Below are 19668 nucleotides of genomic sequence, written 5' to 3' on the forward strand. Positions count from 1 at the left end.
GTGGGTTTCCTCCGAGATCTTCGGTTCCCTCCCACACTCCAAAGATGTACAGGTTTGTAGGTTAATTGGCCTGGTATAAATGTTAAATTGTCCCTAGTGTGTGTAGGATAGTGTTGGTGTGCGGGGATCGCTGGTCGGCGCGGACTCGGTGTTCCAACAGACAATAGGTGCAGGAGTAGGCCAGTCGGCCCTTCGAGCCAGCACCGCCATTCAATGTGATCATGGCTGATCGTCCCCAATCAGTACCCCGTTCCTGCCTTCTCCCCATATCCCCCGACTCCGCTATCTTTAAGAGCCCTATCTAGCTCCCTCTTGAAAGCATCCAGAGAACCCGCCTCCACCGCCCTCTGAGGCAGAGAATTCCACAGACTGTATCCGTGCTGTATCTCTAAACTAAACTAATGTACGAGGTGATCGCTGGTCGGTGCGGACTGGCTGGGCCGATGGGCCTTTTTCCGCGCTGGATCTCTAAACTAAACAGAGCCGGTGTGCTGGACGTACCTCCACAGATATGCCGCGCACACTGGGTCCCATGGTCACCGTGCCCACCTTGACCAGGAAGTCACCGTACTGGTAGCGAGGGCCACGGCTTTCGATCTTGTTGCTCTTGGCGTTCTGGAAGAAGCCCTTCAGCTTGATCATCAGCGTGTCGAAGTTGGTGTCCGCCACCAGGTACGGCCCGTTCTCAAACAGGGCGAAGCAGCTGAGAGGATACTCAGTGTTGTGCATGATGTACATGAACTTAGCCGGCTGCCCTGTGGGGAAAACACCACCTGTTATCATTGCAAGTAAACTGGCACAGGACTCATAGAAACATAGACAATAGGTGCAGGAGTAGGCCATTCGGCCCTTCGAGCCTGCACCGCCATTCAATATGATCATGGCTGATCATCCAACTCAGTATCCTGTACCTGCCTTCTCTCCATACCCCCTGATCCCTTTAGCCACAAAGGGCCACATCTAACTCCCTCTTAAATATAGCCAATGAACTGTGGCCTCAACTACCTTCTGTGGCAGAGAATTTCACAGATTCACCACTCTCTGTGTGAATTTTTTTTCTCTCATCTCGGTCCTAAAATACTTCCCCCTTTTATCCTTAAACTGTGACCCCTTGTTCTGGACTTCCCCAACATCGGGAACAATCTTCCTGCATCTAGCCTGTCCAAACCCTTAAGAATTTTGTAAGTTTCTATAAGATCCCCCCTCAATCTTCTAAATTCCCTCTATGGCAAGAATGTCTTTCCTCAGATTAGGAGACCAAAATTGTACGAAATACTCCAGGTGCGGACTCGGTAGCACGGTGGCGCAGCGGTAGAGTTGCTGCCTCACAGCGCCGGAGACCCGGGTTCCATCCTGACTACGGGTGCTGTATGTACGGAGTTTGCACGTTCTCCCCGTGGCCTGCGCGGGTATCCTCCAAGATCTTTGGTTTCCTCCCACACTCCAAAGACTTACAGGTTTGTAGGTTAACTGGCTTGGTAAATGTAAAAATTGTCCCTAGTGGGTGTAGGATAATAATAATAATAATAATAATAATAACTGATGGGATTTATATAGCGCCTTTCTAATACTCAAGGCGCTTTACATCGCATTATCCATTCACTCCTCAGTCACACTCGGTGGTGGTAAGCTACTTCTGTAGCCACAGCTGCCCTGGGGCAGACTGACGGAAGCGTGGCTGCCAATCTGCGCCTACGGCCCCTCCGACCACCACCAATCACTCACACACATTCACACACAGGCAAAGGTGGGTGAAGTGTCTTGCCCAAGGACACAACGACAGTATGCACTCCAAGCGGGATTCGAACCGGCTACCTTCCGGTCGCCAGCCGAACACTTAGCCCATTGTGCCATCTGTCGTCCCGATAGTGTTAGTGTGCGGGGATCGCCGGTCGGCGCGGACTCGGTGGGCCGAAGGGCCTGTTTCCGCGCTGTATCTCTAAACTGTATCTCTAAACTAAACTAAGGGGCGTACAGGTTTCCAGGTTAATTGGCTTTGGTTGGTGTCATTGTAAATTGTCCCGGGTGTGTGCAAGGTAGTGTGGGGATCGCTGGTCAGCGCGGGCTCGGTTTGCCGAAGGGCCTGTTTCCGCGCTGTATCTCTAAACTAAACTAAACTAAACGAGCGGCACAGACAGTGGCTCAGAGGATTACACGGGCGGGCTCTCAGTCCACCCAGACCTCACTGACCGTCGAACACCCGTTCACACTAGTCCTGTTATTGTCCCACTTTCCCATCCACTTCGACACATTTGGGGCATTTTTTCAGAAGCCAATTAACCAACAACCCGCACGTCTCTGGCATGCGGGAGGGAACCCTTGCACTAAACGTTATTCCCTTTGCCACGTACCTGCACACTACGCACGGCCCGACTGTATTCTTGTACCATCTTTCTGTTGACTGCTTAGCCCACAACAAAATACTTTTCACTGGTAGACAAAAGTGCTGGAGAAACTCAGTGGGTGCAGCAGCATCTATGGAGGAAATATGGAAGGAAATAGGCAACGTTTCGGGCCGAATCCCGAAGGGGTTCGGCCCGAAACGTTGCCTATTTCCTTCGCTCCATAGATGCTGCTGCACCCGCTGAGTTTCTCCAGCACTTTTGTCTACCGTTCTCCGTGGTTACCTGGGACAGTGACAGCCGGCCCAGCGTGGTACGTTTCACAGTCCACACAGAAAGTCCCTTGCTTCACTGCGCCCAGTACTTCCAGCTTCTTGGTCAGCATGTCCACGGCCTGCTGGACACTCTTGCCCTCCAGCGCCGGGATCTGGGAAACACTGAAAGGAAGAGAATCGGCCGGTTACCAAAACCCCCTTCCATTGACTGTGTTCCCTCCTCCCTCCTTCTCCCCCTCCCTCACCCCCCATCTCCTTCTCCATCCTTCTCTCTCTCTCCCCCCCCCACCGCCCTCCCTCACCCCCCCTCCCCATCTCCCCTCCTCCCCTCTCTCTCTCTCCCTCACCCCACCCCCCATCTCCTTCTCCCCCTCCTCCTTCTCTCTCTCTCTCTCCTTCACCTCCCTCCCCATCTCCCCCTCCCCTCTCTCTCTCTCCCTCACCCCCACCCCCCATCTCCTTCTCCCCCTCCCTCCCTCCTTCTCTCTCTCTCTCTCTCCCTCACCCCCCCTCCCCATCTCCTCCGCCCCCTCTTCCCACCTATCTCCCTCCCACCCAAGACAGACACAAAATGCTGGAGCAACTCAGCGGGCCATCCCTGGAGAGAAGGAATGGGTCTGAAGAAGGGTCTCGACCCGAAACATCGCCCATTCCTTCTCTCCAGAGATGCTGCCTGTCCCGCTGAGTTACTCCAGCACTTTGTGTCTACCGTCGGTTTAATCCAGCATCTGCAGTTCCTTCCTACACATCCCTCCTAACCAATCTCCCTCACCCCTTTCCATCCTTTAACACCCTCCTCGCCCATTCCCCTCTCCTCCTCCTCCTACATCCCATCTCCCACCTTCCTTCTCTCCTTCATCCCCTCTTTCACACACTCTCTGCCGACCTATCTCCCTCACCCCCCTTTCCCTCCCTTCCTCAACCCCAACCCTCCCTCTCCCTCATCCTCTCCCCATCAAAGGTGGACGAGCCCCGTCCCTCACCCCCACTCTCTCTCCCTACGTCGCTCCCCCCTCTCACTCCCCTCAACCCTCCGCCTTGGGAGACATCCCCTCTCCCTCCACCCCCTCCCCCTCCATCCTCCTCTCCCTCCACCACCACCCCCTCCATCCTCCACTCCCTCCCCCCCTCCCCCTCCATCCTCCTCTCCCTCCATCCTCCTCTGCCTCCATCCCCTCCAACGAGCAGCTGTTCACCAGGTCTCTCCCCTCCTTCACACCCTCTCTCTTCTCCCTCCCTCAATCCTCCCCCCACCCCACCCTTCATCCTCCCCCTCCTCACCAGCCCCCCCCCCACACCTCCCCCTTTACCCCTCTCCCTCAATCCTTCCCCCTCCCCCATTCTCTCCTCCCCTCCCTCCTTCACCCCCTCTTTCTCCTTCCCTCCTCCCCCCCCTCACCAAGTTACCCCCATCCTTCCGCCTCGGCCCGCACTGAGCGCTGGTGCCGGGAGGGGGAAGCGCTGGTGGGGGGGAGGAGCAAAGTTGTTCACTCTCTGTAGCAATGTGTCGCTGGGGAACCACGTGGTGGCGGTGGCGGCGCTGATACATTTGACGCAGGCGCAGTGCGGCGCGGATACATTTGACGCAGGCGCAGTGCGGCGCGGATACATTTGACGCAGACGCAGTGCGGCGCTGATACATTTGACGCAGGCGCAGTGCGGTCCATGTGTAGCAGTGTCGCTGCCGCCGCCGCGATGCCCAAGAGCCGGAGCCAGAGCCGGGCCACCGCCGCCGCCCACACCCAGGCTCAGGCCCTGCACCGGGACTGTGGCCTGGCCCAGCACATCCTGCAGGCCGACGCCGTCAGGCCGCTCGGCCGCCAGAAGCTGCGGCACAGCGGGCGCGGCGAGGCGGAGGACGAGGAGTACGTGGAGCCGAGGCTCAGCCGCCGCATCCTACAGCAGGCCCGCGCCCAGCAGCGGCAGCTCCTCGCAGAGCAGCGGCCCCGGGACAACAGCCATGGGGCAGCCGGGGATGAGGCAGCCGGGGCCGGCCCGGGCCCCGACAGCGGCACCAAGACCACCCTGCTCGGTGCGGGCCTCACACCCGGGCTGCTGGGGGCGGGGGTGGTAGTAAGGAGGGAGAGAGAAGGATGGGGAGGGGGCGAGAGATGGGGAGAGGGATGGGAGGAGAGAGGAGGGGGAGACAGGGAGGGAGGGAGAGAGAGGAGAGGGGAGGGGGGGAGGGATGATGTGGGAAGGTGAGAGGGAGGGGTGGGTGGGTAGAAGGAGGGGAGGTGGGGAGGGCCACTGGGGAGTGAGGTGGGGAGGGCCACTGGGGAGTGATGATAGCATGGGCCACAATGTCGCTACGGTGCAGCACATAAACAGACCCATCAGCCCACTGCTTGTGCTGTCCAAGTCTATGCACTAATTGAGCCGGCTGCCAACCTCTTTAATTGATCGGAGTGAAAGGACATTCTTTTAGGAAGGAGATGAGAAATGTCTTCAGTCAGAGGGTGGTGAATCTGTGGAATTCATTGCCACAGGCAGCTGTGGAGACCAAGTCAGTGAATATTTTTAAGGCAGAGATAGATAGATTCTTGATTAGTACGGGTGTCGGGGGTTATGGGGAGAAGGCAGGAGAATGGGGTTAGGAGGGAGATATAGATCGGTCATGATTGAATGGTGGAATAGACCGGATGGGTCGAATGGCCTAATTCTACGCCTCTTATGAACCTATGACAAGCAGGTATGAACGTTTGACTGAGAAGTACAGGGTGGAAGAGGACTCTTTAGCCCACAGAGTCTGTGCCAACCATCGACAACCCGTTCACACACTAATTCTATGTTATTCCACCTTCACATCCACTCCCTACACATTAGGGTCAATCAACCTATAAACTCACGTGTCTGTGAGATGTGGGAGCGAAACCGGAGCAAACCCACGCTGGGCCAACGTGCAAACTCCACGCAGACAGCACCGGAGGTCAGAATGCTCCGATTTCCTCCCACATCCCAAAGACGTGCAGATTTGTAAGTTAATTGACCGTTTCTAAACTGCCCCTGGTGTGTAGGGAGTGGATGAGAAAGTGGATAACATGGAACTAGTGTGAACGGGTGATCAATAGTCGGTGCGGACCAGATGGGCCGAAGGGCCTGTTTCCGTGCTAAACTAAACAGCCATTCATCTGTCTCAAAACCTGGCTTTACAGAGCAACTTATCAAAAAGGTTTTTTAAAACTCTTCCAAAGTATCGTGTAGGAAGCTGCTACAGGTGCTGGTTTACACCGAAGATAGACACAAAATGCTGGAGTAACTCAGCGGGACTGACACAAGCTGCTGTATTGCTGAATTAAACGAGCTGGGGAGGAGAGGGGGGGGGAAAGGGGTTCGGCGGTGGTTGCTAATCTGCCTCTGGTCTCTCCAGGCTCGGCTTCGAAGGGTGGAGATTCTGACTCTGATTTGGAGGATGAGTGGCCCTCGCTGGAGATATCCGCGGAGATCGCTCGGGAAAGTGGCTGTAAGGAGGTCCCTGTCGACCCGGAGGATGACAAGGCCATCAATATGTTCATGAACAAAAACCCTCCACTCAGGTGAAGCCTAGTAATGCTGTCTCAGGCACAACTATCCAGGGCCATAACTTGTCCTAGTTTAGGTTATACTAGTTTATCTTGTCCTAGTTTACGTTATACTAGTTTAACTTGTCCTAGTTTAGGTTATCCTAGTCTAGGGGTGAGGGACCTTTTCATGTAGGGAGGCCATATTAAGTTAGCTGTAATCTAACAAGGCCGCATCCAAGAAACTTCAATGTGATAGAGGATTATTTTGTTGAATCTTCTTTTACTCTTTGGTATTTTAAATACGTTCATTTTAAGATTAAAATAAATATAATAAAAGACAAACAAAAACATATTAATAAAAATAAAAGAATTTGCTCGACAAAATTTGGATTCATTCAAAAGGCCGCACTTAGTGGCCTAGAAGGCCGCAGGTTCCCCACCCCTGGTCCTAGTTTATCCCAGGTTAGTTCTTTTTGTCACGTGCAGTGGGGCACAGCGCAAAGATTTTTGTTGCGTGTTATCCAGTGGTGTGTGTGTCTGTCTGGCTGTCTGTGGTGTGTGTGTGTGTGTGTGGTTTAGAGCTGGGCTGTGTGTTCCCTCTCTAGAAGGACTGGGACGTGGAGGGGTTTAGTGCCCGGCTCGTGTAATGGTTAATGTTGGGCTGGGCTGTCCCCCACACCCCCCCCTCCCTGTGGAAGGGCTGGGTTGCGGAGTTGTGTAGCGCCCCACTTGTATAATGGTTAATGTTGGGCTGGGCTGTCCCCCACCCCCCGCCCCCCTGTGGAAGGGCTGGGTTGCGGAGTTGTGTAGCGCCCGGTCTCGTGTGACGGTTTATGTTGGACTGCAGGCGGACACTTGCGGACATCATCATGGAGAGGATCACGGAGAAGCAGACGGAGGTGGAGTCGGCCATGTCCGAAACCTCGGGCCGCCCCATGCCGCAGCTGGACCCCAGGGTGCTGGAGGTGTACAAGGGTGTCCGAGAGGTAATGGTCACTCTGTCGTCCGCAGTCCAGCCCCTCTCCCCCCCCCCCTTCACCACCCCGCCCTTCCCCGGGCAACAGCACAGATTCCCTTAGTACTGACACCCAACCACCACAGAGGTAGAGTTGCTGCCTCGCAGCGCCGGAGAACCGGGTTCGATCCCGACCTCGGGTGCTGTCTGCATGGAGTTTGCACGTTCTCCCTGTGACCACATGGGTTGCCACCCGCATCCCAAAGACGCGCGTGTTTGTAGGATCGACGCTAGAGGCAGGAAACATGTTCCCGATGTTGGGGGAGTCCAGAACCAGGGGCCACAGTTTAAGAATAAGGGGTAAGCCATTGAGAACGAAGACGAGGAAACACTTTTTCTCACAGAGAGTTGTGAGTCTGTGGAATTCTCTGCCTCAGAGTGGTGGAGGCAGGTTCTCTGGATACTTTCAAGAGAGAGCTAGATAGGGCTCTTAAAAAATAACGGAGTCTTGGGATATGGGGAGAAGGCAGGGACGGGGTACTGATTGGGGTTGATCAGCCATGATCACATTGAATGGCGGTGCTGGCTCGAAGGGCCGAATGGCCTACCCCTGCGCCTATTGTCTATTTCCCAGCAGATTTCTTTAAGGTGACATTCTACCGATGTCTGCAATTTTCCTTAAAATGTAACTATGTTATCTTAATGGGACACTTGATGGGCCGAATGGCCTAATTCTGCTCCTAGCACATGTGTAAGCCGTTTAGTTTAGAGATACAGCACGGAAACGGGCCCTTCGGCCCACCGAGTCCGTGCCGACCAGCGATCCCCGCACACTGACACTATCCTACACCCACTAGGGACAATTTACATTTATACCAGGCCAATTAACCTACAAACCTGTACGTCTTTGGAGTGCGGGAGGAAACCGAAGATCTCGGAGTAAAACCCACGCGGGTCACGGGGAGAACGTGCAAACTCCGTACAGACAGCACCCGTAGCTGGGATCGAACCTGAGTCTCCGGCGCTGCATTCGCTGTAAAGCGGCAATTCTGCCGCTGCGCCACCGTGACCGCCCGTGGTTAGTTTATTTTTGTCGCAGAAAACGACCGATGTAAATGATTCGATAAACAGTTTGCCTGCATGGATATATTTAAGGTGGAGATTGACAGATTCCTGATTAGTGCGGGTGTCGGGGGTTATGGGGAGAAGGCAGGAGAATGGGGTTAGGAGGGAGAGATAGTTCAGCCATGATTTGAATGGGGGAGTAGAATCGATGGGCCGAATGGCCTAATTCTGCTCCTCTCCCTTACGAACATCCATGTAAATCATCCCTGGCAGACACAAAGTGCTGGAGTAACTCAGTGGGACAGGCAGCATAACTGGAGAGAAGGAACGGGCGACGTTTCGGGTCGAGACCCTTCTTCAGACTGACGTGAGGGGAGGGGGCGGGACAGACATGGAATGTAATCGGAGACAGTACGACTGGTGGGAGGTGGACAAAAGTGCTGGAGAAACTCAGCCGGGTGCAGCAGCATCTATGGAACGAAGGAAATAGGCAACGTTTCGGGACGAAACCCTTCCGGGTTTCGGCCCGAAACGTTGCCTATTTCCAGAAGGGGTTTCGGCCCGAAACGTTGCCTATTTCCTTCGCTCCATAGATGCTGCTGCACCCGCTGAGTTTCTCCAGCGCTTTTGTCTACCTTCGATTTTCCAGCATCTGCAGTTCCTTCTTAAAGACTAGTTGGAGAAATGGGGAGGGGATGGAGAGAGAGGGAAAGCAAGGGCTGTCTGAAGTTAGAGAAGTCAATGTTAATACCGCTGGGGTGTAAACAGCCCAAGCGAAATACGAGGTGCTGCTCCTCCAATTTGCGGTGGGACTCACTGTGACAATGGAGGAGGCCCAGGACAGAAAGGCCGGATTGGGAATGGGAGGGGGAAGTTGAAGTGCTGAGCCACCGGGAGATCAGGTAGGTTAAGACGGACTGAGCGGAGGTGTTGGGCAAAGCGATCGCCGAGCCGGTGATAAATCTTCTCTGCCCTCTTTCCAGCTGTACGTATGTTCACCCGATCGACAGCAACTTGCGATGATCAGACCTGTTCAATGCTTGTGTCTTGCCCTCGCCACAGGTGCTGTGCAAGTATCGAAGTGGGAAGCTGCCGAAAGCATTTAAGATCGTGCCCGCGCTGTCGTACTGGGAGCAGGTCCTGTACCTGACGGAGCCCGAGAGCTGGACTGCGGCGGCAATGTTCCAGGCCACCAGGTGAGGGCCCCCGGACATCCTGGGGTCAGTCCCAGGAGCCCGGAACTATGCAGGAAGTACTCGAACACGCCCGCAACGTACACATGGCAATAAACTCAACTGAAATGTTCCCAATAGAAACATAGAAATTAGGTGCAGGAGTAGGCCATTCGGCCCTTCGAGCCTGCACCGCCATTCAATATGATCATGGCTAATCATCCAACTCAGTATCCTGTACCTGCCTTCTCTCCATACCCCCTGATCCCTTTAGCCACAAGGGCCACATCTAACTCCCTCTTAAATATAGCCAATGAACTGGCCTCAACTACCTTCTGTGGCAGAGAATTCCAGAGATTCACCACTCTCTGTGTGAAAAATGTTTTTCTCATCTCAGTCCTAAAAGATTTCCCCCTTTATCCTTAAACTGTGACCCCTTGTTCTGGACTTCCCCAACATCGGGAACAATCTTCTTGCATCTAGCCTGTCCAACCCCTGAAGAATCTTGTAAGTTTCTATAAGATCCCCCCTCAATCTTCTAAATTCTAGCGAGTACAAGCCGAGTCTATCCATTCTTTCTTCATATGAAAGTCCTGACATCCCAGGAATCAGTCTGGTGAACCTTCTCTGTACTCCCTCTATGGCAAGAATGTCTTACCTCGGATTAAGAGACCAAAACTGTACGCAATACTCCAGGTGTGGTCTCACCAAGACCCTGTACAACTGCAGTAGAACCAATGTTGGGCGAGTCCAGTGCCAGGGACCACAGTCTTAGAATAAAGGGGAGGTCATTGAAGACTGAGGTGAGAAAAAAAACGTTTTCACCCAGAAAGTTGTGAACTTATGGAATTCCCTGCCAGAGAGGACGGTGAAGGCCAAGTCACTGGATGGATTTAAGAGAGAGTTAGATAGAGCTCTAGGGGCTAGTGGAGTCAAGGGATATGGGGAGAAGGCAGGCACGGGTTATTGATTGGGGACGATCAGCCATGGCCGAATGACCTCCTCCTGCACCTATTTTCTATGTTTCTATGACACTGACAAACACTGTCAGTGTTTTAGAAGGAACTACAGATGCTGGAAAACAATCGAAGGTAGACAAAAATGCTGGAGAAACTCAGCGAGTGAGGCAGCATCTATGGAGCGAAGGAATCGGCGACGTTTCTGGTCGAGACCCTTCTTCAGACTGATTTCGGGGTGGGGGGGAAGAGAGGAAGAGGCGGAGACAGTAGGACTTGTGGGAGAACTGAGAAGGGGGAGGGGAAGGAGGGAGAAAGCATGGGCTATCTAAAATTAGAGAAGTCAATGTTCATACCGCTGGGGTGTAAAGATTTGTTCTTGATGTTAGTGGGTAGACACAAAGAGCTGGAGTAACTCAACGGGACAGGCAGCATCTCTGGAGTGAAGGAACGGGAGACGTTTCGGGTTGACACCCTTCAGACTGAGGGTCAGGAAAAGGCAGGAACGGGGTACTGATTGGGGATGATCAGCCTTGTTCTTGATGTTTGATCTCCCTCTCAAACTCACTTCAAATGTTGCAGGATCTTCTCGGCTAACCTGAAGGCCAAGATGGCCCAGAGATTCTACAACCTGGTCCTCCTGCCGCGAGTGAGAGATGACATCGTGGAGTACAAGCGGCTGAACTTTCACCTCTACATGGCGCTGAAGAAAGCACTTTTCAAGCCCGGTGCTTGGTTCAAGGGTACACTGTCCTTCTCCCCCTCTCCCTCTCTCTCCCTCCCCCTCTCTCCCCCCTCTTCTGCCCTCTCCCCGGACATAGGTTTAAGTTGAAGGGGAAAATATTTAATAGGAATCTGAGGGGTAACTTTTTCACACAAAGGGTGGTGGGTGTATGGAACAAGCTGCCAGAGGACAGGTTTGGAGGGATATGGAACAAGCGCAGGCGGGACTAGTGTAGCTGGGATATTGTTGGCCTGTGTGGGCGAGTTGGGCTAAAGGGCCTGGTTCCACCCTGTATGACCCTGTGAATACTCTGTGAGTATGAGTATACACTGGGTATAGCTTTTATCCTCTCTCCATACACTGGGAGTGGCTTGATTGTAGTCATGGTAATGACCGTTGAGAGGGATAGATCGACCACGATCGATGGGCCGAATGGTCTTATTCTGCTCCCATGACCTACGAACTCAGCGGGCCAGGCGGCATCTCTGGAGAACGTGTTTAGGTGACATCTGAAGAAGGGTCCCGACCCGAAACGTTAGCTGTCCACGTTCTTCAGAGATGCCGCCTGTCCCGCTGAGTTACTCCAGCGTTTTGTGTCTCTGCGTGGGAATGCTGACGTCCGCTTCTCTCCTCTCCGCAGGGATTCTCCTTCCGCTGTGTGAATCGGGGACGTGTACCCTGAGAGAGGCCATCATCATCGGCAGCATCCTCACCAAGTGCTCCATACCTGTCCTACACACCAGGTAATGCCCCGTTTGGTGCGGCCACTGGGCGGGCAACGGAGGGAGCATGGTGACAATATAGTAACCAGGTGATGCCATACAGGTAGTAACCATAGTAACCAGGTGACACATTACAGGTAATAACCATAGTAACCAGGTGACACATTACAGGTAATAACCATAGTAACCAGGTGACACCATACAGGTGACAACACGCAGGTAGTAACCATAGTAACAAGGTGACACCACACAGGTACATAGATACATAGAAAATAGGTGCAGGAGTAGGCCATGCGGCCCTTCGAGCCTGCACCGCCATTCAATATGATCTCGGCTGATCATCCAACTCAGTATCCCGTACCTGCCTTCTCTCCGTACCCCCTGATCCCTTTAGCCACAAGGGCCACATCTAACTCCCTCTTAAATATAGCCAATGAACTGGTCTCAACTACCTTCTGTGGCAGAGAGTTCCAGAGATTCACCACTCTCTGTGTGAAAAATGATTTCCTCATCTCGGTCCTAAAAGATTTCCCCTTTATCCTTAAACTGTGACCCCTTGTTCTGGACTTCCCCAACATCGGGAACAATCATCCTGCATCTAGCCTGTGCAACCCCTTAAGAATTTTGTGAGTTTCTATAAGATCCCCCCTCAATCTTCTAAATTTTAGCGAGTACAAGCCGAGTCTATCCAGTCTTTCGTCATATGAAAGTCCTGACATCCCAGGATTCAGTCTGGTGAACCTTCTCTGTACTCCCTCTATGGCAATAATGTCCTTCCTCAGATTTGGAGACCAAAACTGTACGCAATACTCCAGGTGTGGTCTCACCAAGACCCTGTACAACTGCAGTAGAACCTCCCTGCTCCTATACTCAAATCCTTTTGCTATGAAGGTAATGACTTTGTACAGCTGTGAGGAGGATGTGTCTGTGTGTGTGTGTCTTTGTCTCTGAGCTGTGTCTTAAGATTTACAATATAAATTAATGATTTGGATGAAGGGATTCAAAGTAACATTAGCAAATTTGCAGATGACACAAAGCTGGGTAGCAGTGTGAACTGTGAGGAGGATGCTATGAGGATGCAGGGTGACTTGGACAGGTTGGGTGAGTGGGCAGATGCATGGCAGATGAAGTTTAATGTGGATAAATGTGAGGTTATCCACTTTGGTAGCAAAAACAGGAAGGCAGATTATTATCTGAATGGTGTCAAGTTGGGAAAAGGGGAAGTACAACGGGATCTGGGGGTCCTTGTTCATCAGTCACTGAAAATAGGCATGCAGGTACAACAGGCAGTGAAGAAAGTAAATGGCATGTTGGCCTTCATAACAAGAGAAGTTGAGTATAGGAGCAAAGAGGTCCTTCTGCAGTTGTACAGGGCCCTGGTGAGACCACACCTGGAGTATTGTGTGCAGTTTTGGTCTAATTTGAGACCAAAAGGACATTCTTGCTATTGAGGGAGTGCAGCGTAGGTTTACAAGGTTAATTCCCGGGATGGCGGGACTGTCATATGCTGAGAGAATGGAGCAGCTGGGCTTGTACACTCTGGAGTTTAGAAGGATGAGAGGGCATCTTAGTGAAACATATAAGATTATTAAGGGATTGGACACACTAGAGGCAGAAAATATGTTCCTGATGTTGCGGGGGGTGGGGGGGTCCAGAACCAGGGGCCACAGTTTAAGAATAAGGGGTCGGCCATTTAGAATGGAGATGAGGAAAAACTTTTTCACCCAGAGAGTGGTGAGTCTGTGGAATTCTCTGCCTCAGAAGGCGATGGAGGCCGGTTCTCTGGATGTTTTCAAGAAAGAGTTAGATAGAGCTTTTGAAGATAGCGGAGTCTGGAGATATGGGGAGAAGGCAGGAACGGGGTACTGATTGTGGATGATCAGCCATGATCACATAGAATGGTGGTGCTGGGTCGAAGGGCCGAATGGCCTCCTCCTGCACCTACTGTCTATAGACTGGTGCATATATATAATGGTATATGGACACACTGATCTGTTCTGTAGTCAATGCCTACTATGTTCTGTTGTGCTGAAGCAAAGCAAGAATTTCATTGTCCTATCAGGGACACATGACAATAAACTCTCTTGACTTGTCCCCCTTGCTCTGCTAGTGCGGCCATGTTGAAGATCGCTGAGATGGAGTACAACGGGGCCAACAGCATCTTCCTGCGCCTGATGATCGACAAGAAGTACGCGCTGCCGTTCCGCGTGCTCGACGCGCTGGTCTTCCACTTCCTGCGTTTCAGGGCCGACAAGCGCTGCCTGCCGGTGCTGTGGCACCAGTCGCTGCTCACCTTCGCCCAGCGCTACAAGGAGGACCTGTCCGCCGAGCAGAAGGACTCGCTGGTGGAGCTGCTGAGATCTCACTTCCACCACAGCATCTCGCCCAAGATCAGACGTGAGCTGCTCAACTCCAAGTCGCGGGACGTGGAGACGGGAATGGCCATGGAGTGATGCCCCCGCTCATCTCCCCTCCCTCCCCCCCCCATCCCACTGTCTCCACACTCTGGAAAGGAGAATAAATATCATACGGACATACATGGTAGGCCATTCGGCCCATCGAGTCTACTCCAGCTGAAAAAATATCCTGGCAATTTTCTCATTATATTTGCTGTTACTTTTTCCAGTGTCTCCTAATACCATGGCATAGGGGATAGTAGAATTAGGCCATTCGACCCATCAAGTCTACTTTGGCCATTCAACACTCTCTCCCTCCTAACCCCATTCTCCTGCCTTCTCCCCATGACCCCTGACACCCGTACTGATCAAGAATCGATCTATCTCTGCCGTAAAAATATCCACTGGCTTGGCCTTATCATTACAATGTCGCGATTTGAAGTGAGACGTTTAGACTGTATTTCCATTTGATTTGGAGATAAATAATATGCTGCTTGTTATTGTTAATCCATGTGTTCCTGCATCGCCCTAGAGTGACACAGCTCGGAAACTTCTGGGCCCTTCTAGAGTCTAGGACCAGAGGCCACAGCCTCACGTGCCTGTAGAATGGAGATGAGTTCAGTTTAGTTTAGTTTATTGTCCCGTGTACCGAGGTGCAGTGAAAAGCTTTTGTTGCGTGCTAAACCAGTCAGCGGAAAGACTATACATGATTACAATCGAGCCGTCCACAGTGCACAGATACATTATAAGGGAATAACGTTTAGTGCAAGGTAAAGCCAGCAAAGTCCAATCAAGGATAGTCCAATGAGGTAGATAGTAGTTCAGGACTGCTCTCTGGTTGCAAGTGTGTAGGAAGGGAACTGCAGATGCTGGTTTCTACTGAATATAGACACAAAGTGCTGGAGTAACTCAGCGGGACAGGCGGCATCGCTGGGGAATCAGGATGGGTGACATTTTGTGTCGGTTCCCTTCTTCTCACTGAAAGTAGGAGGGAGGAAAAGGCCAGAACAGATTGTTTATCGGAGCACCCGGAGTAAACCCACGCGGTCACGGGGAGAACGTGCAAACTCCGTACAGCCAGCACCCGTGGCCAGGATCGAACCCGGGACTCTGGCGCCGTGAGGCAGCGACTCTACCCGCTGCACCACCGCCCCCTGGCTGCCAATGGTACTCACTGCCGCAACTTGTAGCCAAACAAAGGCCAAGAGGGGTGAAGGGCTGCCGACAGCAACGGTGAACCGTGCAAGGAGCTCCACTGCTACACATGCTGACCACAGGCAGGCAAAGCTCATAGGTGGTCGGTGCAGAATTAGGCCATTCGGCCCATCACATCTAAAAGGGAAGTGATGCCTCCAGATTATACTGCCCAGAGATCCCGGCACTGTGTGGGGGAGGAATGGATGACAAGCTTGGATTGTTCTCTCTGGAGTTTTGAAGACAGCAGTGATAAGCTCATAAGTTCTAGGAGAGGAAATAGGCCATTCAGCCCATCAAGTCTATCCCACCATTCAATCTTGGCTGATCTATCAGCTGAGCTGATAGAATAATCTAAAATTCTGAGAGTGACACAGTGTGGAAACAGACATAGGTTCAAGGTGAAGGGGAAAATACTTAATAGGAACCTGAGGGGTAACTTTTTCACACAAAGGGTGGTGGGTGCATGGAACAAGCTGACAGAGGAGGTAGTTGAGGCAGGGACTATCTCATCGTTTAAGAAACAGTTGGGCAGGTTCATGGATAGGACAGGTTTGGAGGGATGTGGACCAAGCGCAGGCAAGTGGGACTAGTGTAGCTGGGACATGTTGGTCGGTGTGGGCAAGTTGGGCCGAAGGGCCTGTTTCCACACTGTATCACTCTACGGGTGCTTGGAGCAGACGGCCAGGGAGTTGCTGTGTGTTTTGTGGGTCACATATTTCCACGTATGCACAATTCCAATCGAACGCACAGTGGGTCTCTGATCCCATACTTAAGCTGAGATAGATAGACAGTTTGCTGACCGGGAAAGATGTTTGCACACTTACCCAGAGATGGTGCCTTAGTTTCGAGATGCAGCGTGGAAACAGGCCCACACAGTCTGCACCGTGCTGGCTCGAGTGGCCTACTCCTGCACCTATTGTCTATTGACCAGCGATCACTGCGTACTATAGTTTTATCCTGCACACACTAGGGAACATTTACAGAAGCCAATTAACCTACAAACCAAACCCGCACGTCTTTGGAACGTGGGAGGAGTCTGGAGCACCTGGAGAAAACCCAGCGGGAGAACGTACAGACTCCGCACAGACAGCACCTGAGTCTCTGGTGCTGTGAGGCAGCAACTCTACCGCTGTGCTAGAGTGATACAGTGTGGAAACAGGCCCTTCGGCCCAACTCGCCCACACCGGCCAACATGTCCCAGCTACACTAGTCCCACCTGCCTGCGCTTGGTCCATATCCCTCCAATCCTGTCCTATCCATGTACCTGTCCAACTGTTTCTTAAATGATGGGATAGTCCCAGCCTCCTCTAGCAGCTCGTTCCATACACCCATGTGTGAAAAAGTTACCCCTCAGATTCCTATTAAATCTTTTCCCCTTCACCTTGAACCTATGTCCTCTGGTCCTCGATTCCCCTGCTCTGGGCAAGAGACTCTGTGCATCTACCCGATCTATTCCCCTCATGATTTTGTTATGCCACTGTGCATAACAAAACAAAGTGTAAAAGTTGAACCCTTGCATCTAAAAACAGAATGCTGTAAATATTCAACATGCTGGGCATTAACTGCGAACATTTTTCACACAGAGAGTGGTGAATCTGTGGAATTCTCTGCCACAGAAGGTAGTTGAGGCCAGTTCATTGGCTATATTTAAGAGGGAGTTGGATGTGGCTAAAGTGATCAGGGGGTATGGAGAGAAGGCAGGTACAGGATACTGAGTTGGATGATCAGCCATGATCATATTGAATGGCGGTGCAGGCTCGAAGGGCTGAATGGCCTACTCCTGCACCTAATTTCTATGTCCATGTCTGAGAGAAAAGTGACATTTATGGACATTTCAAATTGATGACCTTTTGGGAGAAAAATACTAAGATTTAAAAAAAAATAATCCAATTCTGTTTATGGAGACACAAGGAACTGCAGGTGCTGGTCAACAAAAGAAAGGCACAGTGCTGGAGTAACCCTGGCAGCATCTCTGGAGAATATGGATAGATGACTTCAAGAGATAGGGCTCTTAAAGATAGCGGAGTCAGGGGATATGGGGAGAAGGCAGGAATGGGGTACTGATTGGGGATGATCAGCCATGATCACATTGAATAGCGGTGCTGGCTCGAAGGGCCGAATGGCCTACTCCTGCACCTATTGTCTATTGTGACGTTTCGGGACAATAGACAATAGGCCATTCGGCCCTTCGAGACCCTTCTTCAGACTCATTTTTGTACATTAACCAGCATGTGAGTCTTCATTTCTCTTGCATGGAGTTAATGCCATTTCTGATTTGCTTCGGCAGTTTGTTTTAAAGATTAACAGCAGATGGCAGCATTTTCCTGCTGATCAACGCCCGGGCACCCGGCTTTGCTATTTAGTTATAAAACACGAATGGGAAAATATATCTCACACATTTCGCGTCGACCTTCTGTGAAAATGTTTAGGCGGGTGCAGATACATGTTTTTCTTTAAAATTGCGCATTCGGTAACTTTTTGCAAAAGGCTGAATGCAAATAGGAAAGAACTGCAGATGCTGGTTTAAATCGAAGGTAGACACAAAAGTGCTGGAGTAACTCAGCGGGACAGGCAGCATCTCTGGAGAGAAGGAACGGGTGACGTTTCGGGTCGAGACCCTTCCTCAACCCTTCTCTCCAGAGATGCTGCCCGTCCCGCTGAGTTACTCCAGCATTTTGTGTCTATCTTTAGTGCAAATAGTGCCTCGTATTTGCAGCTTTGAACTAATTGTCATTTGCAGCGTGCAGCTATTTATTTCTTTTAAAATGTGAATGTAATCATCTCCTGTTCAGCGAGGGAAGGGTGTTTGCAGAAAAGGAAGGGGCTTAAAGAGGAAGATATGTAGAGTTTGAATGAAATATTCACTGTGATATTTACAACACATTATGGTTTTTTTTTACCAGAACTCGGTTTGAATTAAAGCAAGATTTTAAGCAGCACCGCGGAGAGTGCGTTCTGCCGAGTGTGCCACACTTTGCAGGGCGGTGGGTGTGTAAAAGCTGGAGGCACAAGCGCTGTTCACTAATAGTGCACTGAGACTTGTTGCAACTTTCATCAGTGTCAGCTTTTGCAACATCGGCCGCCTTCTGCGCAGGCGCGTCCCCTGTTGCCGGGCAGATTTGTGTGGTGACGGTAACCCAGCCCCCCCCCCATCCAGTTGCGGGCCGGTTTGATGGGTATCTTGCACCAGGACCGGAGGTTGGAGCCACCAAACCTGCAGCATGCACCCGCGCCAAACAAAATGCAGCATGCTTACAGTGTGGCCGTGAATGACATTCATCTTGCTACTAGAATTACCAATGCATACCCACATAATGTGCAGGAAGGAACTGCAGATGCTGCTTTACACCGAAGATAGACACAAAGTGCTGGAGTAACTCTGCGGGACAGGCAGCATCTCTGAAGAGAGGGAATGGGGAAAGATCACTCATTCCTTCTCTCCAGAGATGCTGCCCAAAGATTATAGAGGAGCTCCTCTATAATCTTTGATGCTGCCTGTGCCGCCAGCTTTTGTGTCTTAACATCTTTGGTGGAATTCTCTGCCTCAGAGTCCAATTCTCTGGATGCTTTCAAGAGAGAGCTAGATAGGGCTCTTAAAGATAGCGGAGTCAGGGGATATGGGGAGAAGGCAGGAACGGGGTACTGGTTGGGGATGATCAGCCATGATCACATTGAATGGCGGTGCTGGTTCAAAGGGCCGAATGGCCTACTCCTGCACCTATTGTCTATTTCTAAAGAAGGACATTAGTTCAGTTTAGAGTTGCAGCGCGGAAACAGGCCCTTCAGCCCACCGAGTCCGTGCCGACCAGCGATCCCCGCACAGTAACACTATCCTACACACACTATGGACAATTTTACACCAAGCCAATCAGCCTATGAACCTGCACGGCTTTAGAGTGTGGGAGGAAGCCGAAGAACCTGGAGAAAGCCCACGCCGGTCACGGGAAGAACGTGCAAACTCCGCACAGACAGCACCCGGGGTGGGTATCGAACCCGGGACTCTGGCGCTGTGAGGCAGCGACTCTACCGCTGCGCCACCTGTTTTTATTTTAGATTTCCAGCATCTGAATTTTTCAATCCTGAACGAAATGGTTGGCGTTGATATTGATCGCGGATCGTGTGTGTTGGTCTCGCTCCACGATACAATTATCTGTCGACACCATTAAACCACAGGTGGGGTCAAACACATCAGCGCAAGTAGCGGTTCAGCCCAACTTTTACTGAGATTAAACAGCGCCACTGAACAGCGCCAGAGACTCGGCGAGTCGGGCAGCATCTCAGGAGAAAATGAATCGGTGGACGTTTCGGATCAAGACTCAGAGAGTTGTGAATTTATGGAATTCCCTGCCACAGAGGGCAGT

The 19668-nt window shown here is 51.7% G+C and overlaps 2 protein-coding genes across 2 annotated transcripts; one reads left to right on the forward strand and one right to left on the reverse strand.

The window, feature by feature from the left end:
* Window positions 1-468: 468 nt before the first annotated feature.
* On the reverse strand, window positions 469-4183 carry LOC116986644 (mediator of RNA polymerase II transcription subunit 20-like). Its single transcript, XM_033042218.1, has 3 exons — window positions 4017-4183; window positions 2628-2779; window positions 469-755 (listed from the first exon to the last, which is right to left on the reverse strand). Exons 1-3 carry the CDS (start codon window positions 4028-4030, stop codon window positions 469-471), a joined length of 453 nt encoding a protein of 150 aa, XP_032898109.1. The 5' UTR covers window positions 4031-4183.
* Window positions 4184-4267: 84 nt separating this feature from the next.
* bysl (bystin like) lies at window positions 4268-14617 on the forward strand. Its single transcript, XM_033042927.1, has 7 exons — window positions 4268-4649; window positions 5988-6153; window positions 6968-7106; window positions 9203-9336; window positions 10851-11011; window positions 11633-11735; window positions 13825-14617. Exons 1-7 carry the CDS (start codon window positions 4283-4285, stop codon window positions 14165-14167), a joined length of 1413 nt encoding a protein of 470 aa, XP_032898818.1. The 5' UTR covers window positions 4268-4282; the 3' UTR covers window positions 14168-14617.
* Window positions 14618-19668: the final 5051 nt, after the last annotated feature.

This window comes from Amblyraja radiata, chromosome 24 (genome assembly GCF_010909765.2).
Source record: "Amblyraja radiata isolate CabotCenter1 chromosome 24, sAmbRad1.1.pri, whole genome shotgun sequence".
NCBI lineage: Eukaryota > Metazoa > Chordata > Chondrichthyes > Rajiformes > Rajidae > Amblyraja > Amblyraja radiata.

Coding starts and splice junctions, on each gene's coding strand:
- bysl (XM_033042927.1), top strand. CDS start 4,283: ATGTGTAGCAGTGTCGCTGCCGCCGCCGCGATGCCCAAGAGCCGGAGC. Junction 9,337..10,850: donor GCAATGTTCCAGGCCACCAG/GTGAGGGCCCCC, acceptor CAAATGTTGCAG/GATCTTCTCGGCTAACCTGA. Junction 11,012..11,632: donor GCCCGGTGCTTGGTTCAAGG/GTACACTGTCCT, acceptor TCCTCTCCGCAG/GGATTCTCCTTCCGCTGTGT.
- LOC116986644 (XM_033042218.1), bottom strand. Junction 756..2,627: donor GCCGGCTGTCACTGTCCCAG/GTAACCACGGAG, acceptor TTTTCCCCACAG/GGCAGCCGGCTAAGTTCATG.